At 37.3% G+C, this 19,361-nt stretch overlaps 1 protein-coding gene across 2 annotated transcripts in view; it reads left to right on the forward strand.

Annotated features, from left to right (window-relative positions):
- The first annotated feature begins 4,623 nt into the window (after positions 1 to 4,623).
- Positions 4,624 to 19,361, forward strand: part of LOC111323659 (hamartin) — a 16,452-nt gene continuing 1,714 nt past the window's right edge. Inside the window, exons 1-17 of one of the 2 annotated variants that reach the window (XM_022927065.2) lie at positions 4,624 to 5,047; positions 5,158 to 5,247; positions 7,528 to 7,590; positions 8,318 to 8,462; positions 9,545 to 9,699; positions 10,522 to 10,595; positions 11,045 to 12,577; positions 13,097 to 13,143; positions 13,643 to 13,809; positions 14,065 to 14,141; positions 14,478 to 14,531; positions 15,155 to 15,251; positions 15,801 to 15,896; positions 16,762 to 16,903; positions 17,388 to 17,476; positions 17,703 to 17,771; positions 18,699 to 19,361. The exon at positions 18,699 to 19,361 is cut by the window's right edge and continues 1,714 nt beyond it. In XM_022927065.2, the coding sequence (XP_022782800.1) occupies positions 4,817 to 5,047; positions 5,158 to 5,247; positions 7,528 to 7,590; positions 8,318 to 8,462; positions 9,545 to 9,699; positions 10,522 to 10,595; positions 11,045 to 12,577; positions 13,097 to 13,143; positions 13,643 to 13,809; positions 14,065 to 14,141; positions 14,478 to 14,531; positions 15,155 to 15,251; positions 15,801 to 15,896; positions 16,762 to 16,903; positions 17,388 to 17,476; positions 17,703 to 17,771; positions 18,699 to 18,815 (3,246 nt within the window). In that variant the 5' untranslated portion in view covers positions 4,624 to 4,816 and the 3' untranslated portion in view covers positions 18,816 to 19,361. Of the gene's footprint in view, positions 5,048 to 5,157; positions 5,248 to 7,527; positions 7,591 to 8,317; positions 8,463 to 9,544; positions 9,700 to 10,521; positions 10,596 to 11,044; positions 12,578 to 13,096; positions 13,144 to 13,642; positions 13,810 to 14,064; positions 14,142 to 14,477; positions 14,532 to 15,154; positions 15,252 to 15,800; positions 15,897 to 16,761; positions 16,904 to 17,387; positions 17,477 to 17,702 lie in introns of both variants that reach the window. The other variant, XM_088756555.1, reaches the window with a different exon arrangement.

Below are 19,361 nucleotides of genomic sequence, written 5' to 3' on the forward strand. Positions count from 1 at the left end.
CAGTTTTCAATCAAGTACGAAGACTTACTTCCGGTGCCACGAGAGCCAGCTACGTTCCTGAATAAAGAGGACATCAAACGCCTTAACAATTGGAGAAATGATTTTGGACGAGGGGTCAGGCAACAGTCCGTGCGAAATTCTTTCACGAAAGACAAAGCTGGCACTCTCTCCTTCTATATGTACACTTCAGTGGATGCATACGACAGCACCGAGAAACAAGCTCTTACATCAATACAGGAGCTTTTTAAGGCTATGAGTTCTGAAAAGGAGGCAGATACACAAGTGCATCCATCAGGTACTAACTATAGAAACGATGTAGAGCCCGTACCCTTGCCTCGGTATGAACACAAGACGTATCAGTCATCACATACTGGAATTTACGCAATCAAATACAAATCCAACTTTTTCTCTATCTTCATTTTACGTGCGATAGACGCAAATGATTTCTTTGGTACTATGACATATATCATAACAGATGAAAGCTGTTTTCTCTTCGAAACATCTAGCGAAGAAGCAAAATGCAAGAAAAGTGACGTTATTTGTGAAATTGGTGAAGATTTGATACGATTATTCAACGGGCGTTTAGAGCTAACTGAAGAAAGATTTTGCCAGAACCGTTCAGACTGCCGAGGGGAATGTGACTTAGAAACAAATGAAACTGAAGAAAATCAAGAATGTTACCTTGACTCGGAGGAAGAACAGACTCTAACCAAAATTTGGAGTAGGGAGAGGTCAGTGTGGCCTCCCCGGCGCAAGGAAGGCTTTTTCTAACCGCAAAGGTTAAAAGACGATTTCAAACCATCCAACAAATCTGATAATCGGTCGAACAAGACTGTTCAATCATGCTTCACTAGCAATTAAACTGAACGCTCAAAATGCAAACGGTTCAACAGTTGATGTACTAACTACGAATACTTAGTCCTACTTACGTCCAAAAGGGAAAGGAAGCACGAATACAGAAGAAGCAAACGCTAAACGTCACGTCTACCTCTAGATTTTTTCATTTGACTTTGAATTGGCAATAGCTATTACATCACATAGTGCGCTGAGACTTTCGTCTCTATGACGAGATGTCAGAAGTAATATATCAAAAACGACTCGGTGCGAGTGTTTTATCAGGGGTTCTAAACACCGAGAAACAGATGAAAGGACGAGGTCGCAGGCTGAGTGCTTTTGTTATTTGGAGGTGTTTGTTACCCCTGATGAAACACGAAGCACGAGTTTTTGGTATAGCTTCTGAAACGAGTTGCCGATTATTGTTTGGAAACAATAGTTAGAGAATGTGATAAAAATGGTACGGTTTCGTTGGAATGTTCCATTTGGGAGTTAGCCAACTTATTACAGATACAATGAAATATATGAAGTTCATATATTTTGAACTGCGGTATTAGATACATATGATGCACGATCCTCGCAGTAGATAGCACTATTTATGCAATAGCGAAAATCAGACCTGAAAAAAATCAGGCCTGCACGGGATTCGAACCACTGACCTCTGCGATATTAGTGCAACGTTCTACCAATTGAGCTAACAAGCCAACTGGGAGCAGGCCGTTAAGTTGATTCGTAATAAACCCGTGAAAGTGATAAATCAGATACAATGAAATATATGAAGTTCATATATTTTGAACTGCGGTATTAGATACATAAGATGCACGATCCTCGCAGTAGATAGCGCTATTTATTGCACTAGTATCGCAGAGGTCAGTGGTTCGAATCCCGTACAGGCCTGATTTTTTTCAGGTCTGATTTTCGCTATTGCTTAAATAGCGCTATCTACTGCGAGGATTGTGCATCATATGCAACTTATTACAGTTTATCAATTCAGTTTACTGTGCGAGATGGACGAGTCAAGTTGAAGGTCTCGGATTCCCAAAACTTCTGACGAGGAAAACGCGTCTATTATCAATTCTGTTCCGAAATCTACGGTTTACAAGAACAAATGGGCGATACAGATCATGTCAGTTCAGTATTTCAGGGACTAATTTTCGATAAATGTATTGTTAAACTCGTTATAAATTCTACGAACTGCGATAACATGTGAAATACCCAACTATTTTGTTACAATCTTGGAAGGAAATAAAACTTTGTTGTTTGCTTGAGATGTCATTTACTTCAAATTAATTTATTGATGTCATATGATTAATTTTCCGAGAATCAGTAAACATTTGGATATTGTATCCAAATCTCTAAAGATTTTTATCCAGTTTTTCATTGGGTATCCAAATACATGCACGTGATGTAGTATACATGCAGTGATTTGTAGTTGACTTTAAGAATTATTCATGAGTTTGAGAAGCGACGATCAAACTGTGACAACCCGGTTTGTGAACTTAGTTTAGTAAGAAAACTGACCAGTAGTAGCTTTCACCGGGAGCTAATGATCCCCAGCCAAAACAAAGGCCAGCCGAAATGAACAAGAATATTAACTTTTAGCTCTGGTTGAAAGTTAAACCCGGGTTTCTGATCCTCTTGATTAACCTGAAGACGGGAGCAACACAATGGAGGACGGGAGTCGGGAGGCAAGGGGGCACACAAGTACGGGAGGCGGGAGAGCGTGGCACGGGAAGCGGGAGACCCCGACCCCCCTGTCCCCCCCCCCCACTTGTTACGCTTGCGGGGGCTGAAACAAAAATTTAATTCAAGCGAGGCGTCGCTTACGGAGATGTATTGTCGATGAGACCAGAATACTAAAACGACCAAGATATTACGACGACCAAGTAGCTAAAACAGCCAAATGACTAAAAATAATGGCAATACAACGAGTTTCTATTAATTGAGGTGAAAACTTACGAAATATAAGAGAAAAGCATGTAAAACAACTCTAACTTAAATACGACGCAAATCGCGATAAAAAATGTAAAAAAGGCAAAAAAAAAAATAAAAAAATAAGTACGTTCAGAGATTCACGCAAACAGGTAGTTAATAGCTCAAGCGTTCTCAAAACTATAAGGAAGGTGTTGACTCGTAGACTTTGAGAGTGATTTTCGCCACTTATCATAAAGCCATTAAAAAAGTACATAGCACAATATAACTTTGAGTATCTTCACGATCTGATCAAAATAAAAGAAAACTAAACCTTTGCAAAATAAAAGAATCAAACTTACATATTGGTCCCACTTGCGCCAAAGGTTACAGGTTTACAAAGTTATCAACGGTCAAGATCCTTCGAATTGCTAAAATACAACTGAAAAAAGAGACGCTAAGGTTGCCTTTCATATGCGTATAGGACGCAAAAATGGGACGCCAAAGGGTCGGATTTAAGAACAGTAGATAGGCAAATCAACATGAATAAACATTTTCCGTTCCCCATTTTCAAAATTTGTCGCCAAGCGTCTCTATGATTTCGAATTTTCATGTGTCGGAAAAATCTGGGACTGTCGGGAAATAGTGACCGACGATCGCATGGATTTTCGCGACATAAACCTCAAGTATTGATGATGTAAAATTTTAAACTACTGAGTTTAGAATGTAAGACATTTGTTGTTGGATGTTCAGAAACTTGATGTTGAGTTTGCATGATAGAATACTCTAAATTTAAAGAGTATTTTCTATTGTTTGTGTTGGGTTATGTCAACTATCTAGCGCTGGGTATCCTATTTTACGAATTATGTGGGTATGGCTTAAACACAAAGGCGCGCTATAAAAGGAGCCTTAGGTACCACTGGACCATTTTTCAATCAACCGTCGTGTGATGTAGAACTCTTAGAGTCAAGTCAGCTTGAGCTACAGCTACTCCAAAGCAGTGAACAGCGGGCGCATTCCCCAAAATTATTTTATGTCTTCATCACAATACAAGAATTTTTGAGATTTGTATTTCCTTTCTCCAATGGAAACTGTCTTTATTTGTGGCGGTAAATTTGAGATCGAAGTAGGTGGTTCGCACGTTACCTCATGCCACCATGCTGGTGGAAGTAAACAATAGATATCTCATGAGCTCCTTTTGTTCGTCTACCAGCATTTAGATTTGACCCGCACACGTCAACGGTGAGTGACAAATGAGATCATGGATAACTCAATTAAGATGTAATATTTTGGTTGTACATGTAATTAAAGGTGATCGCCGAATAGTGGGACTCTTTTGGACCACAGATTTGTGGAGGCCGCTCCTAATCAACTCGTAATGTGTCGTTCGATCGAAATTCGATTAAAAAATTACAACCGTTACTCTTCATAGCTTTCAATAACTCCTTTAAAAAAAGAAAAATATAAACATATGGCCCGTTCAAAAACCTTCTCTCCAATTTTTCATACCCTCATCAAGAGACCTTCGGGGATGACAAATTTGATAGGCAGTCAAGACATGGTTATTAATTCAGGGCCTAGTTATTGTTAACGCACTGAACACTGCTACGAACGACTTCATTTGGAGAAAAAACATATATTCATTAAATTATGGTTTTCTTTTCATAAAAGAGTTGGGGTTCTTGGCATTGTAGAACCAATCCCGGTCAAGGCGGTGAAGTCTCTAAAAAGCCTCACCATCGGTTTTCCTTGCCAAAATCTAGCGCATGCACAGACATTGTCCAGTTCTGCCATCAAACGTGATCGAACGTAAGAAGACGTGAACGTGAGCACGTATTGGATAGCGGTATTTGCATGGAATGTGTGCCCAGACAGCACGTGACTCTCCAAAATATATCAAACAACAATGGCGACCGAAGATGATTCTGACAGTGAACTTGCTTCGAATGTTGTGGGCTGTTGGCGATGAATAAAGGCAGCGAAAGTGTTGCCTCGTGGAACGATGCCTCAACTTCACCTCTCTTTCTCGTGATTACCACAGAACGCGAGTCAAGCTCGGTAGCTCAATACCATGCACGCAGCCGCAGAGACTTTGATTCTTCCAAGTCAGGGAGAGTTTTCCCTGCTCGATCTAGATGCAGATAACTTGAACACTGTGGAAGAGACTAAAGCGCGGATTCAGGAAATTCTTCATTCTTCTCGTGACTCGGGGTTGTTAAATACCATGGTGGAGTATTATCTAAAAACGCGTTCCCCTGCATGTCTGCAGATTTTGAGCGGCATCCACGAAGCACGAGCTCAGGTAAGCTGATCTTCCATAATTGGATTTTTTTCTGAGAGGCTTTGTTCATTGTCCGAGTACACACCTGTTTCTACAGTGTGCTTTAGCTGTGTGTTGTTTTCTTTTCAAAGGCATTATTTGAGAAAATGAACGAATGCCTGAAACAGGCGCCGTCCCGCTTGGACACCCTATCACTTCTCGGTCATATCGTGCGAAGGCAGGTAAGGGTAACCATGATCGGAATTTGAAATTAGTTGTTGACGAAACAACGTACCCTTAGCTTTATAGATTAACTAAATAGCTATAGATTCATGTTGAAATCGTTTGAGATGGAATCCCCAAGCATGACAAATAAATTCGACAGCTTAACAAACTGGCACATGTGTTGCATTTAGGGTTATTATTAGTTTAAGATCCGGCTGAAGTTGAAATCACGTTTGGTTAACCAACTTGTCTGCTGTTAATCACCCTTTTAACACCTACTTCCTCATATGCTGTTGTCACTGGTTGATTTTGGCTCAAAAATTCCTCACCTGATCCTGCGAACTGTTAAACTGCAAAGATAGGAAAAGGTGTTACTATTATTTTAAGTATTTTCATGTTGTGAATGTCCAAGCTCTTGTTTCTCAGACAATTAGGGTGTTTACCCTTCCACTCCCATGTGTGACCAAGACAGAATTTCTCCTTACAGTGCCAATACAATATTAAGAAGACAAGTGATGAGAATAAAGAAAAATATCAACTAGGGGATTATTAGTTGATCAGATACCAAGTTCTCTAAAGGAACATCATAAGAATTGTATCCCAGAGAGAGGGGAGGATTATTAATGAGATCTTGGGAGTGAAGAGGTTAAATTAATTTTCTCCTTCTCAGGGAGGTGTTAAACAAGGTTCATTATTACTATGTAATAGAATTAAGTCTAAATTCAATATAACCATTATCTTCAGTGTTCTATTTCACAATTATCCCATGGGTGCATGTTGGATATGAGATGATAGATAGCCAATGAGGCGTGTATGAGGCTATAATCATCTTATATCCAACATGCGCGAGTAGAATGATTGTTTTATGAAAAAATGTTAAATTAAATTATTAAATTTTATTAAATTTTTTAGCTCCCTTTTAATTTTAAGCTAATGCATATATGCTTACCATATTTGTAGATTATGGTATATTGGCTCATATACCAGGGTTCGACACCTATCTCTCTGCATTACTAGCCACTGGGCTGGTGATTTCTAAAATTTGCTGGCCCGAAACACAACTTGATAGCCCAGATCAATTTCGCTTGAGGTCTACTTCAACCCCAAACATGCAAATCTTTCTCTAAACTTATTGGTCTTTTAAAATGATAAAGAATGGTACAATTGCTTCAAGTGCGAAGTGATCGTGTTTAGTGATGTGCAAGGCATCGCATTATTGGTAGGGAGAAGACTGGGGAAAACATTGACCATTAAGCATAGAGTCTCGGATTTTAAGGATGTTTACGATCGACACGCAAGACAAAAAAAGACACCAGAAGATGAAAGGGTTCTGCCTTGTTTATTGGTATTATAATTACAATTTAATCTTTCTTGTTTTTTAATCAACTGTGAACTTCAAGTGAACTAATTATATATAATTTCTTTCAATTTTTCTACTAGCCTGAGGACTAATAAACATGGTTTTTTACTAGCCCGACCAAATTTTTACTAGCCTCGGGCTACCAGGCTAGCGGAGTTGTCGAACCCTGATATACCACAATGGCTAAGCCAATAAAAAGTATTGAATTGCATTATCCATTGATCCAGTTTTTAATAATTGATTTTATACAGTGAACTGGATACTACAAGTATTTTGATTGGTTCTTATTTTATGATCAATTGGAGGAAAGATGAATAGATGACTTCACCATGGACAAAATTTTGCTTTTTTTGTTTTATAAAACAAAAAGATTCTATGTTGCCATGGATCTTTACAGTTACTGTTGCGACAGATCATAGAAGATGTCAAATGTGACACATTTGGCTGTACCTGTGTGACACTGTTTGTTCTTACCACATTTTGATGTTATCTGTGATCTGTAACGGAACAGACGCATGGCAACATGGATTCTATTTGCCAACTTCTGAGTTACCCTTTTCTGTCAGGGATGTTGAATTATTGAGTCAAGAGAAAACTGAAATACCACAGTAAAAGCAAGGAAAACTGAACTTTGGGAGCTATCAGTTGACAAAACAGCTTGTGCCATCCGACTAGAAATTCACCTTAAAACTTAGATTACCTGATGATAATTTTACCTTTGGGAGTGAGGTTCTATACTAGAATAGTATGGGGTTGTACATAAAATTATCCCCAAAAATATTCACTTATCTGCCTTTTTAGTCTAGAATTGTCAATTGGTAAGAGAATGATGATTCAAGTATTGTCCACATTTGTGTCACAAAGTGTTAATTTTGTTAACTCAAAAGTCTATTAGTTCTCAAAAGTCCCTTTAGGAAAACTTGTGTTTTTACTGTAGCCCTCCTGGTTGTACAAGATTATCAAGACGTCCTTGTTTGAAAGTCTTTTGAAGTGCATGAAGGTAAAGACCACCTTTTGTCCAAAAATACATCACACCCCTTGTATTATTAGGAATAATTATTGTTCTACATTGCTTCTCATTTTGTAAGGGTTGTGGTACTTTAACTACCACCCTCACTTTGCTAATTGTGGGAGATCTAGTTGGCTGGACTCTAGGTTGAGAGAGCTGAGTGCAAGACTTGGTGCTGTAAAACACTTTACTTTCACAGTGCCTCTCTCCGCCCAGGAGTGTAAATGGGTACCAGTAAATTATCGGGGAACCCTGATGAAATTCTGGTAACTTTGCGATGGACTATGTTCCTAGCTAGGGGGGAGTGGTGATACTCCTTGTTGCCCCAGGATAAGGAAAACGGGATAAGCTCTGGCTTGGCAGTTGGCTTGAGTATCTACTGTACCTTTTTTCACTCAGTTGGAAGCTATTTGTTACCTTAGGACAAAGTTTTTTTCCCTGGGATTTCCAGGACTTTGCCCTTAAAATGTATTTTAAACATAGTTTCTATTGGTCTTGCCTTGAGCATTATCCTTCTCGAGAAGATCTGTGGAATACTCCCAGTTGGCTTTCAAGATGTGTTTCCATACATGTAACTGAGAAGAGAAGCAAGTTTCTTTTAACAAGCTTTATTAGTCACAAGTTACCCCTGGGTCCAAACCATTTGCTGTTTTAAATTCATGTATCTTTAAAAATGTGCAATTAAATTGGCTGAAGTAATTCTTTATTTCACTTGTAGGGAGATGAAGATGTATTGGTATTAACAAGTGGAATTTTAACCATTACAACTTTGTTACCATTGGTACCAGCCTACATTGGTCATTGTTTACAGGACTTGTTTGAAATATTTTCAAGGCTATCCTACTTTAGAGTTCGTCATTCAGGTAAAATGCTTTTATACTAACCTGTACACATGAGTGCTTACATTGCTTTATATAGTAGAAATCAGGCCAAACTGATAGTTGTGTAATTTAATTTATTTCTTACATACTGAGATTTATTCATGAAAAAGCCAGCTAAGAATTTGTATGATACACAACCAACCAATCAGAAAAGCAAATGACTTTGAAAATAAATCGTTCGTCCAGTCAGAGACACAATTAATAGTTATTCACAGTGGTGGGCAACAAGAGCATGGCTTTCTATAAATACAGTAGGGAGGAAGAGGTGCCAAGATTTGCTCTAATAGAAGGAACAATAGATGAGCAAAAACACAAAACCTTGAGGGCATAGACTAACTGAGATGTAAGCCTACTAAAAACCTTTCTTAAGAGAATAATTTGGATATATCAACAAAGTTGAAATGGTAAATTGGCCACCGTAATGATTGCAAAAGCTGACGTTTCGAGCGTTAGCCCTTCGTTGGAACGAAAGAGAAAGTTGAAGTTCAGGAATGCGAGTGATCCAAGGGGGACAGTTCCCAGTTACAATGAATTTATTAACACCATTAATCAGTCACCCAAAGTAACCCACCAGAAAATCCGCCATGAAAAAGACTCCATGTCTTGTCTAGCAGTTCTGATGAAGATTAAAGGAGAGCTATTTCATACAAACTATTAAAAGAACAACTGTGTTTTGATTTAATTACATTTTGTAAATGAAATTTTTGCATTGGTTATTTATAAAACCGAGGTTGTCCATTTTCTTTTTCAAGTTTTCATACTTTATAATTGTAAGCATCTGCAAATTCACAATGTCATTTATGAATTGAATTCTAAAAATATTTATTATCTTCATCCTTCTTTTAAAAATAAAGTCTCTCAGCAAATTGTGTAAATGAATGACAGAATAATAACAAAAATGTGTAGGTGTCAACAGAGACTGAATATTGTGCCAGGTTGCAGGTTTCGCAGTGTTTATAATAAAATTTGCTTTGGCACTTAACCTTTAAAAGGTGGCAAAAGTCAGTCAAGGTTACTGCATGCATCCCTTCAATTGTAATGTGAATGACTTTTGTTTTGCCCAGGTAATGCCCCGGAAGTACACCTTCTCCACCTTCATGTTGCAGTATACATGCTGTTTCATCGTCTGTATGCCATGTATCCTAACAATTTCTTGGCATATCTAAGAGTGACCTACTGTAAGCCTCCTAAACAGAAACTTTTCCAGAAGACAATCAAGGTGAGGATCTTAATTTGAGTACAAGTCTTTTCTTCATTTAGCGGCAGAGTTTTGAAATACAGTCTACAGTCAACAAGACTTGCAACTTCCATCATCAACTTTTAAAACCCTTTTACTCCCAAGATCTGATAATGAATTTTCCCCACTAACTACTACAGATTTCATTGTAAATTGGTTACAAGTATTTGGTGTTAGATCTAGATAACAACTTCTGCCTGATAACTCTGTGTGCATGATCTCGTTACCTGTTTGTTAGCTAATATATGCATCTAATTATAGAGAAAGTTACAAGTTAATTACTTGTGGGAGCTCAAGGGTTAAGATACTTAAGAAGAGACAATAGGCCATTTGGCCTCTTTTCAAAATAAGGCCTAGCATGGGAATGAAACTTTTAATTATATGAAAGGATGAGCTCCAGGAACACTTTGAAAAAGAGGCAAAAGGTAATCAGAATTAAGCTACTTATTTGATTTACATTGTAACTTATTTTCCAACACTCTCATATGATTATAGTCCATGGAAATAATCTATTATCTCACGCTGTTTTGGGAGAGTTTCTCCTTATGTCTCAAGAGTTGCCTTGCCTTGTCATGTGTAGTTCTCCTCTGGGTATTCCTGAGATTGCCATCAATGCTGTTGTTAAATAAATTTCACCACAGTGCTTGATTTACATGTCTGGTTGGTTTCATGAGCGTACACCCTATTCAGTCCCACTTCCTCCTTGTTATATAATGTAGACATTGTAGTTTGACTTTAGATCCTAATATCCATCACGAAAATATAAATAAAAACCCAGACTTACTTTCTGTTTAATTTTCTTAGCCAATGTTGGAGCATGTGAAACTTCACCCATGTATTATTACAGAAACTGTGCATACAGAGACTGAAAAACACAGGTTAGCTGATGAATGTACCAGCAGTGACATTAGTTTGTAGCATACGCTGTCAGGTCATTTGGTTTGAAGTATCATGTTTGCAGGCTTTCACAGTATCCGAAATCTCAGTGGGGAATTGTTGACCCAAGGTATACAGGATTTTCTAGAGTGGAATTAAAACCTCAAACTCTGAAACACTATTGTATTTCTCTGCAACCTTCATGTGCCCTTCCAGACTCATTTGTTGGAATGCATATCACCTCCCCTGCCCATCTCAGTGATGGTCTCTGAAATGACATGCACACATTGGAAGGGGTGAGGGGTGAAAAAATGTTGTAGGTGTTGTTCTGAAGAAGTGTCCAGACTAATTTTGTCTAGCAGTGTATTTAAAAGGAATTTATGGTGTACTGCACTGTTTATATGAATGTGGTGTATTCTATTTCTGATTTTGTAACATTAATGTGATCCAGGTGGCGACAAAAGGAGCCTCACGATATTGTAATAGAATGTATGAAGCTGTCTCTGGACCCAGTGGACAGAATGCAAGAGAAGGGAAGTTTGATGTCATCATGGACTTTCATGCATAGTCACCAAGAACTTTTTTCAGACAAATCCATCAGCCCTATGTTGACAACATCAGGTGATAGTCAAGGACCTGAAACAAGCAGATTAAAAGAACGTCGCATGTCAGACTCTGCAACACAGACTGGTAAATCTCTACAAAGTGGTGACAGTGGTACGGAGTCTGATAGTTTGCCAGTGATTGCTACTGACGGGATTGAATTAAATGCAACTCCTGGCTGGAGTCCTTCTGATGTTTGTGGGCTTAACACCCCGCCATCATCTCAGATGTCGCCTTCCACAAGCTATCCTGATCTGGTATCATCTATTCGTATCCAGTCTCATTGCAGTACCCCAGGAATAGTTGACACTCCAGGGCAATCCCCAACAACATCTCTTGGGGATGACGTACTAGGATATTCAAGCTCACCCTCTTTGACTGCTGGCAGTAGAGGAAAGGTTGTGATGTCAGAGGGGATAAATGGTGGAAAGGGGAACTCTGTTAAAGGTGGGAAGGCTTGGAGTCAGGAAGGAGCATTGACGAAAAGTTTAATTTCTGTGTTAGCTGGGCAAAGTTATGATTCGGCCCCTGCAGCCATTGGGGAACAACAAACATCGACACCAAGAGATTCTTCAGAATATCAGGAAGACCAGTTTGACACAGCTCTATTTGAGAGAAAAAATTCATCAACTTCCCTAAGTACCAATGAAGTACAAGGGGAGGTATTTAAAGAGAATCTCACAAGTTTAAGTCCAGAAAAAATTCATAGGGATGATTTAATTGTTTCTCCCAAGGAGGAATTTAGAGACTCTAATGGCCAAAAGGATTGCGACCCAGATGGAAGAAAACTGGAGACAATTGGGCCATTGAAGGATGCGATTAGTATTGATGTTATGGAAGATGCATTGACCCCTGTTTGTGGTCAATCTTTAGAGGCAGAAACATTATCAAACACACCTGTTGACAAAACCAACGAATCCCCAAATGCTTGTCCTTGTACAGAAGCTCAGGAAACAGATATCTATCTTTCTTATCCTGTCCCTGATGTTTCATTAATGAATAAAGAACCAAACAAGCCTCCAGTGAGTAAACCTGATTTAAATGCACACCAGGAGCCAACAAAATTGGGAGAAGTGGATGAAAATGAAACAAGCCTAAAGTGGGATGAATGTTCATCGAGTGTTTCTAAACTTCACTCTCTAATTCAAGCTGGGTTGCAGAACCACCTTCCATTGCAAGTGTGTGACTTGGTTGCAGCTTTTCCATACCTGTTGCCATTGCTTAGAAATGACCAGGAGCAGACTGTTAATAGTTCTTTGGCTGATGGAGATGACTTGATATCCTCAAGAATTCAACAGCAGATGCATGACGTAACACCAGTTGAGATTCTTGATGATTATCTGAAAACAGGCAAGAGCGTACACTATGGTGAGCTCTCAAGGTAGGGTCATGTCCATCTCTTACTTAAGTTTTGTTCCGATTGTTGTTGTGCTACAAACTCCTATCATAGATTTTCCCACTCTTTGCTAGATTTTCAAAAGGCCTTCTCTCGCCCCAGTGCCACTCCTACTGCCCCTGACACTCTCCTGTCAAGAGCACTCTCTGGCTGAATGTCATAAAGCCAAAACTTAAGTACTGGTTTCCATGGTAACTGGAGGGAAAACAACTCAAATGAAAAACCGTGTAGAAAACAGTAAAGGAAAATTTGAATGGTTTTATGGAAGCCATGTATTTATTTGTCAAAGATCACTTTTTGTAAAGTATCTGTAGCCAGTCACTTTCAAGAATTGAAAAACTAAAATGATTTTTGATCATTGAAATATTGAGATCAGGTGATAATTTTGTTAGTAAGCCTCTTGGTTTTTGGAGGCCCCCTTGCCAGCTGTTAAAATTTTGAGTTAAACAAGTATTTATTTAGGAATGATGGAATAAAATTTGTTTCCTTTTGTATCTTCTGCAGGATTCCTCTTGTCAATGAAGCTGGTACAGTTTGGACACATTTTGGAGGTATAACCAGATTTTGTCTTTCTGGTTTAGTGATCAGTTACTTCACTTATTACACGACTTGAGCAGTCAGAGGGCCAATAACTAAAATCAACCAATCAAAATGCTCTATTGCCAGTCCAATATTCTCTAAGTATTGGACCGGGCACTGTCCTGAATGGTGCCGAATGATACTGCACTTGTGTCCCTTTGAACTTCAGTTGTATAATAAATCTTTTATTAACCAAGCTTGCTCGGGACCGTACTGGAAAAATATCAGCCCTCGGTCTTTTTTGTACGGACCTTGCTGCGCTCGGTCCGTACTGTCAAGACCTCGGGCTGATATTCTCCCAGTACGGCCCTTGCGCTTGGTTAATAAGATATATTCGTCTTTCTGGTTTAGTGATCAGTTACTTTACTTATTAACACTTTGTCTGATTACTTGTGACTTAATTTAATCCCAGCAGAAATAGCTAATGATGGTTTATGTCTGCTATTTCTATCATGGTTATCAAATTTGTAGGTGATCCCCCAGTAGATGAAGTAGAGATCTTGAGAGGACAAGTGAAGTTGCTTCATAATCAGCTACTGTTTGAACGACACAAGTGTGATCTTCATGCTATCCGTAACAGAAGACTTGTAGGCAAGACATTCAAGGCTGTACAATATCAGGAAGAACTTCAGGCCACGGTATGTATGTTGATTGTGATCTTTTCTGTGTTTTAAAATACAGGTGCAAGTAGAACTGTGTCTTTGAGACTCCTCTATTCAGGGAACACCCTGAACAGAGTAGGGAAGGAAGTCATTTGAATGCATCGTTGAGAGATGTAAATAACGGGTCAACCTTGTCCATCAAACCTGATGTTGGAAGAAAATTTTTGACTGTTTAGCAAGGGCTTAAGTAACAAACCCAATTTATGTGTACTTATCTTTGTTACATTTTAGAAAGATCAGCTGAGACTACAAGAAGATAAAATGCGGGAACTTACTGACGCACTCAAAAATAGAGAGGAAGCAAACAGGTTTGGCATAAAGTTACTAGAGGGTATATGTAAACAAATTTTCTTGTATCTAGGAGGTTAGTCTTTAAAGAGACTATGGTAATGCATCAGTAGGGATATTGAAAAATAATTTGCTTTAGTCAACAGAGTTGTTAGAGTGAATTGGCCACTGTAAAGAGATTCTATAGCTCAAATCTTTTTACAGTGGTCAATGTAAGTGCATTAAAAACTTCCTTATTGTTACATGAATCTGATGGTTACTTTCAGTTTTTAACTCCTTTTGTGTGTCTGTGTCTGGTAGCATTTTTGTTTTAGAGATTTGTGTCTTTAACATTTGATTTTCTCTGCAAAAATCAGGGAATTTAAGGGAATTACTTCTGCATGGGATCATCAACAACAATTGAAGCTGAGGTGAGATGTCAGCTATTTTTGCACACAAAAAAAATTTCACTAAGACAAATCCCATTCCAAGTTGATATCTGCTAAGGATCTGAGCCAGTAAGGGGCAAAGATGTTGTACAAGTAGCATGTTCTTTCTAGTTTGAGTAAGAATAAAATAGTTTGGTGAAATTGGAACTTGCTTAGCTGGAAAAGCTAGTGATTCCTTTATTGAAGAAAGTATTTACCACAAATAATAGGAACACTTATGATGGTTTATGTAGATGAAATAGTTGGATAAAAAATGTTGTATGAATGGTGGCAGTCTAGGTGAGGAAAACATAAGAAGAGTAAAAAAAAAGAGGTGCTCGGCCATCTTCTCTATACTGGTTAGCAGAGGATGTTAAAGAACCTATACACTTACCTTGAAGAGTGGGGAATGTAGTTCCCAGTGTTGTGGCCTGCTCTTGTTTCCATAAATTTCTATATTGATATAATATGATTATATTGTTGTATATCTGGCCAAATTCCCCTGCAAAGTGTTGTAAAGGGCATAAGGGTATTATAATTATATTAATATGGAGAATGTACTCTTTGAATCTGTCATTGTCATAATTATGATTGTCAACATGTTTTCATTTCTTTCTTTGGTTTAGGGATTTGTTGAATGAGAATGCTCATTTAAAATACACCCAAAAGGAACTGTTGGAGAAGCTTGAAGTGCAGCAGAAAGATTTTGATACAAAGCAAACTGTAAGTGGTGATCATGTTAACTTCAAAGCTTCTTGTGCTTGCATAAGATTGCCCAACAAAAAGGAAGAAAAAGAAGAAAACAAATTACCACAGTGATCAAACAGCGACCATGGGAGATTAGACCAGATCAAGATCAACACCTTAAGTTGTGGATGAAAATTCCACTTTAAATGCTCTAGCTGAACAAAACTTATTCTTTGCACAAACTAAATGAAAAGTTTATTTCCCGACATCCAGCTTCTATCTGTATCCTTAGGTACTAGTTTTAATGGTTACTGCATCATTGGGTTGAGTAAAGTAGGCTCAATATAGTACCAGTAAGCCTCAATAAAGACCTTGGGAATTTATAGATTTTTTTTTTGCTTAATTGAAAGTGCTGTGCATAAAGCATGGTAAAGGATGGCTTCTCCTAAGGGACTATCTCCCAAAAGTGACCACTTTCCATAATTCTAGATGTTGATTAACCCTGCTCTAATGGCACTCTGCCACTTTTTGAATATGGTACCGTGTATTTTGCTATTGTTGAAAATGTACATTCTGTAATTTCAGGAGATTAACCAGGCAAAAGCCAGGATATTCACATTGGAAAAAGAGTTAGATCAACTGAAAACATGCTTAACAGAAAAAGACCGGCTATCAGATCAGGTACAGCAAACGTGCATAACAGGATGCCACCTGTGTCTGGTTGATTTTTCACTTTTGTACTGCCAATGATTTATCATACATTTTCAACATTCCTTTGAAATCATTTTAGATTTTAGAATTTCATAATTGAATTAAGTCTTACATTCTGATAGGTTAACCAAGTGAGGTATTTAGCATGGAATTGCGAGTCAAAGCTTAGTGATATTGCTCCACATCTATTGTTTTGAACGCGATAAAAACAAATAGTATTATGGCTGTTTTCTTTTTTTCTTATTTTTATTCAATTATGTGATCAAGGAAAATCCATTACCTGACTGAGGAATTTCACATTAAAACACACTTGAAAACCCATATCACAATTTTCACTTTGTGATTCATGTGACATCAGTTTTTGGGTGCAATTTAACTTAGAATTCCCTTGTCAGGTAATGAATTTCCTTTAGTATCCTCAATGACACTGCTTTAAACTGGCTATTAAATGTTTGTATTATTGTGATTCAGAAAGTTGGAATGAAGACTTGGATGATACATTTCTGTTTTTCAAAACAGCCATACTTTAAATTTGAATATTTATTATTATTTATCTAATTTCTGTTGCTATAACTATATTTTGATATTATCATTATTATTATTATTATTATTTGAAAAATGATGTAAACACATGTGACTTGTATAGGAATGGAAAATGTTTGGACTTTGAACTAACATGGAATCTTCAAATCATTAGAAAAGAAAATATTTTTTTTTTTGGAAATACTTCTCCAGTACTTCTCCATTAAAAAAAATGAGAATTGATGCACTGGTAAATATCTGAAAATTAAGCTACATATTTGTTGTTATATTTGTTTCTCTACCGTATGTTTAGATGGGTCAGCTTGTCAAGGAACTCCTGATCATGGGGGAATTAAATCAACAACAGAAAGAGACAATTAAGAAACTTAGTCTAGTTGAGGGGCAGAATCCAGAAAGCACCATGCAGTTACATAGTTGTCACAGGGAACTGGGAGGTAAAGACCTTAAGAAAACTGTTTTTTTGTATACTGTTTTTTTGCTGTTATACTGTGAGTGGTGTACTCTACAAAGTCAAGGACTATTGGACCCAAGATGTGTGATGATAAATTAGAATTAGTTAAATAAGGACATCTTTAGAGTTTTCACTCAACAACTAGATTGTTAAGGTACCCCTAAATCAAACGTGAAGGTGATGAGATAAAACAGAATGGTTGCCAACTAAAATAAATCATGATTGTTTTACAAATTCTCCATATCGGTACTTTTTAATTTAATTTAGTAAGAAATGCATTGAGAACAGTATGGAGAATATGCATACCAATGTTAGAGTGTAAAGGGTTGTGTTATTAATTACAGTAATTGAATATTCTGTGGACTCTCTGTCTAGGGTACTGGACTCTCAATCCCATGGTTCGGCTTTTGCACTACTCTGCACATTTTTTTTTAAATATATAATCTTGTATGTGTCTTTACTTACAGCTGCTAAACAGACAGTGAAAAGGCAGAAGGCTGAACTTGAAGCTCTGAATGCAAAACTTGCAGATATAGAATCAGTTGCTAGTAGCAAGGTACTCAGATATGTTGTGCCTAACATTTATGTATAATAATATTTAGAGTGGCCTTTGTAAAGAATGAAGGAACAGTGTAAAAATTTATAAACCAGTCAGTTTCAGCTGTCAAGTGTCATTGCTGTTTTGTGTAAAAGATGGGCAATTGGCACCATGTTTTGTTTCTTTTTGTTTGTTGTTAATATCTGACACTTGGTCAATACAATTTTGATATCCATCTTTGCAGGATATCGAAATCAGAGAATTGAAGAAATTCTCTGAACTGTTGAAAGGAACCTACAATGGGAAAATAGAGGTGATCGTTTCTGGAATGGTTCTGTTGTTGTTGTTGTTGTTATTGTTATTGTTGGTTTGCAGCTGTACATGTATGTTTATATACATTAGATGTATTACTAATAAATTAGCCATATTGTAGTCGTGATAGTCCAGTTGAAGAGTACTAGATATGAACAAATGATGTAAGTAGCAATAAGATTTTAATTCAATGTTCATTCCTTCACAAAAATTTTTTGCATTGGTAGTAACTTAAACGTGGAATTTTTGGAAGTTGTCAGTAATATCTGGTTGTATCTGTTTGCAGTTTCTTCTGTTATTCTTTGTGTTACAGGATTCATAACAAGAAGTACATGTACTGTAGGAGATAACACTTGAGCTTGCTCAAACTCTGGACATGTTACATGGTCCATATGCTTATTCATCCATTTGTCTCTGTCAGAGCATCTTCAAAAAGCTATGCACAATACTTATCTGATTAGATCATTTAGATTGCTTTCACTCGCACTAAAAATTTCACTTTCTTTTCTTGGCTGACTGGGATAGGAAACACTCAAAAGGTGAAAAGAAATTTTAAACCCTAAACTCCCAAGATCTGATTATCAATTCTCCTTTCTAGCTGCTACAACCTTCCTTGTGTAGAAATACAAGAATTTGGTGTTAGATCAAGATAACAACTTCTACCTGATAAGTTTGAGTATTCTCATTCCCTGTTTTCTGGATAAGGTATAAGTATTATAGGGATAAATTACATGTTAATCACTCTGGGAATTAAAGAGTAAATTAACTTCAAGAATTAACTTTAAGAGATCTGTCATGAGCTTGGGAAGTATTTAAGGGGATTGTGACCTCACACATTCAAATCATGTACTTCTAGTCAGTTATTATTTCACCTCTCATTTTGCATACTTTACTGATTGTTTCCTCTGTGAAATTTCTCTTTGTGTAGAGTTTGGAAGAAAAATACAATGCTCAAAAGAAGATGACTCAAGCCCTAGAATCTTATATTTTGCATGAGCAGTCATTGGAAAGTAAGAAAGAGGAGGAAATGGAGCACAGCCCCTAATTATTCAACTTATTTAAATAATTAAGGCATTAAATCCTTCCATACTAAATTAATATTTTATCGTTTGCCAGTAGGATATTCAAAACAGGTCTCGTACTGCAGCTTGTATTCCAAGCTGAATGGTTCGATCGTTTACTGCTTTAGTTAATTTATCACTTTATTTCCAGCACAGAGATATACCTTATTTTATGTGTTTAATTAAGTTTGCCTTACTTACTGTGTAAGAAAGTCTACAACAGAGACTGCTTGATTTGAGAATCATATTCACTATTTTTCTTATTATTATTAATAACTCTCAAATAAGTGCATGCACAGCTATTGGTCAAATTAGCAGGCTGTGTTCTACTGTACAGCCTGCTAAATTGCTCTATGGAAACTAGAGATATAAAAATACTGTACTAACCTTGTTTTCTTGGTCTGTACTATACAGTACAGTACAGACCTCGAACTTGGTTAGTAAGAAAAATGTATTTGTCTCTTCTTGGAGTTATGACAAATGGTGACTTTTGTGTGGTACAGTTTTTGTTGCAACATTCTATCGCTTGT

This window comes from Stylophora pistillata, chromosome 4 (genome assembly GCF_964205215.1).
Source record: "Stylophora pistillata chromosome 4, jaStyPist1.2, whole genome shotgun sequence".
NCBI classification, from domain to species: Eukaryota; Metazoa; Cnidaria; class Anthozoa; order Scleractinia; family Pocilloporidae; genus Stylophora; species Stylophora pistillata.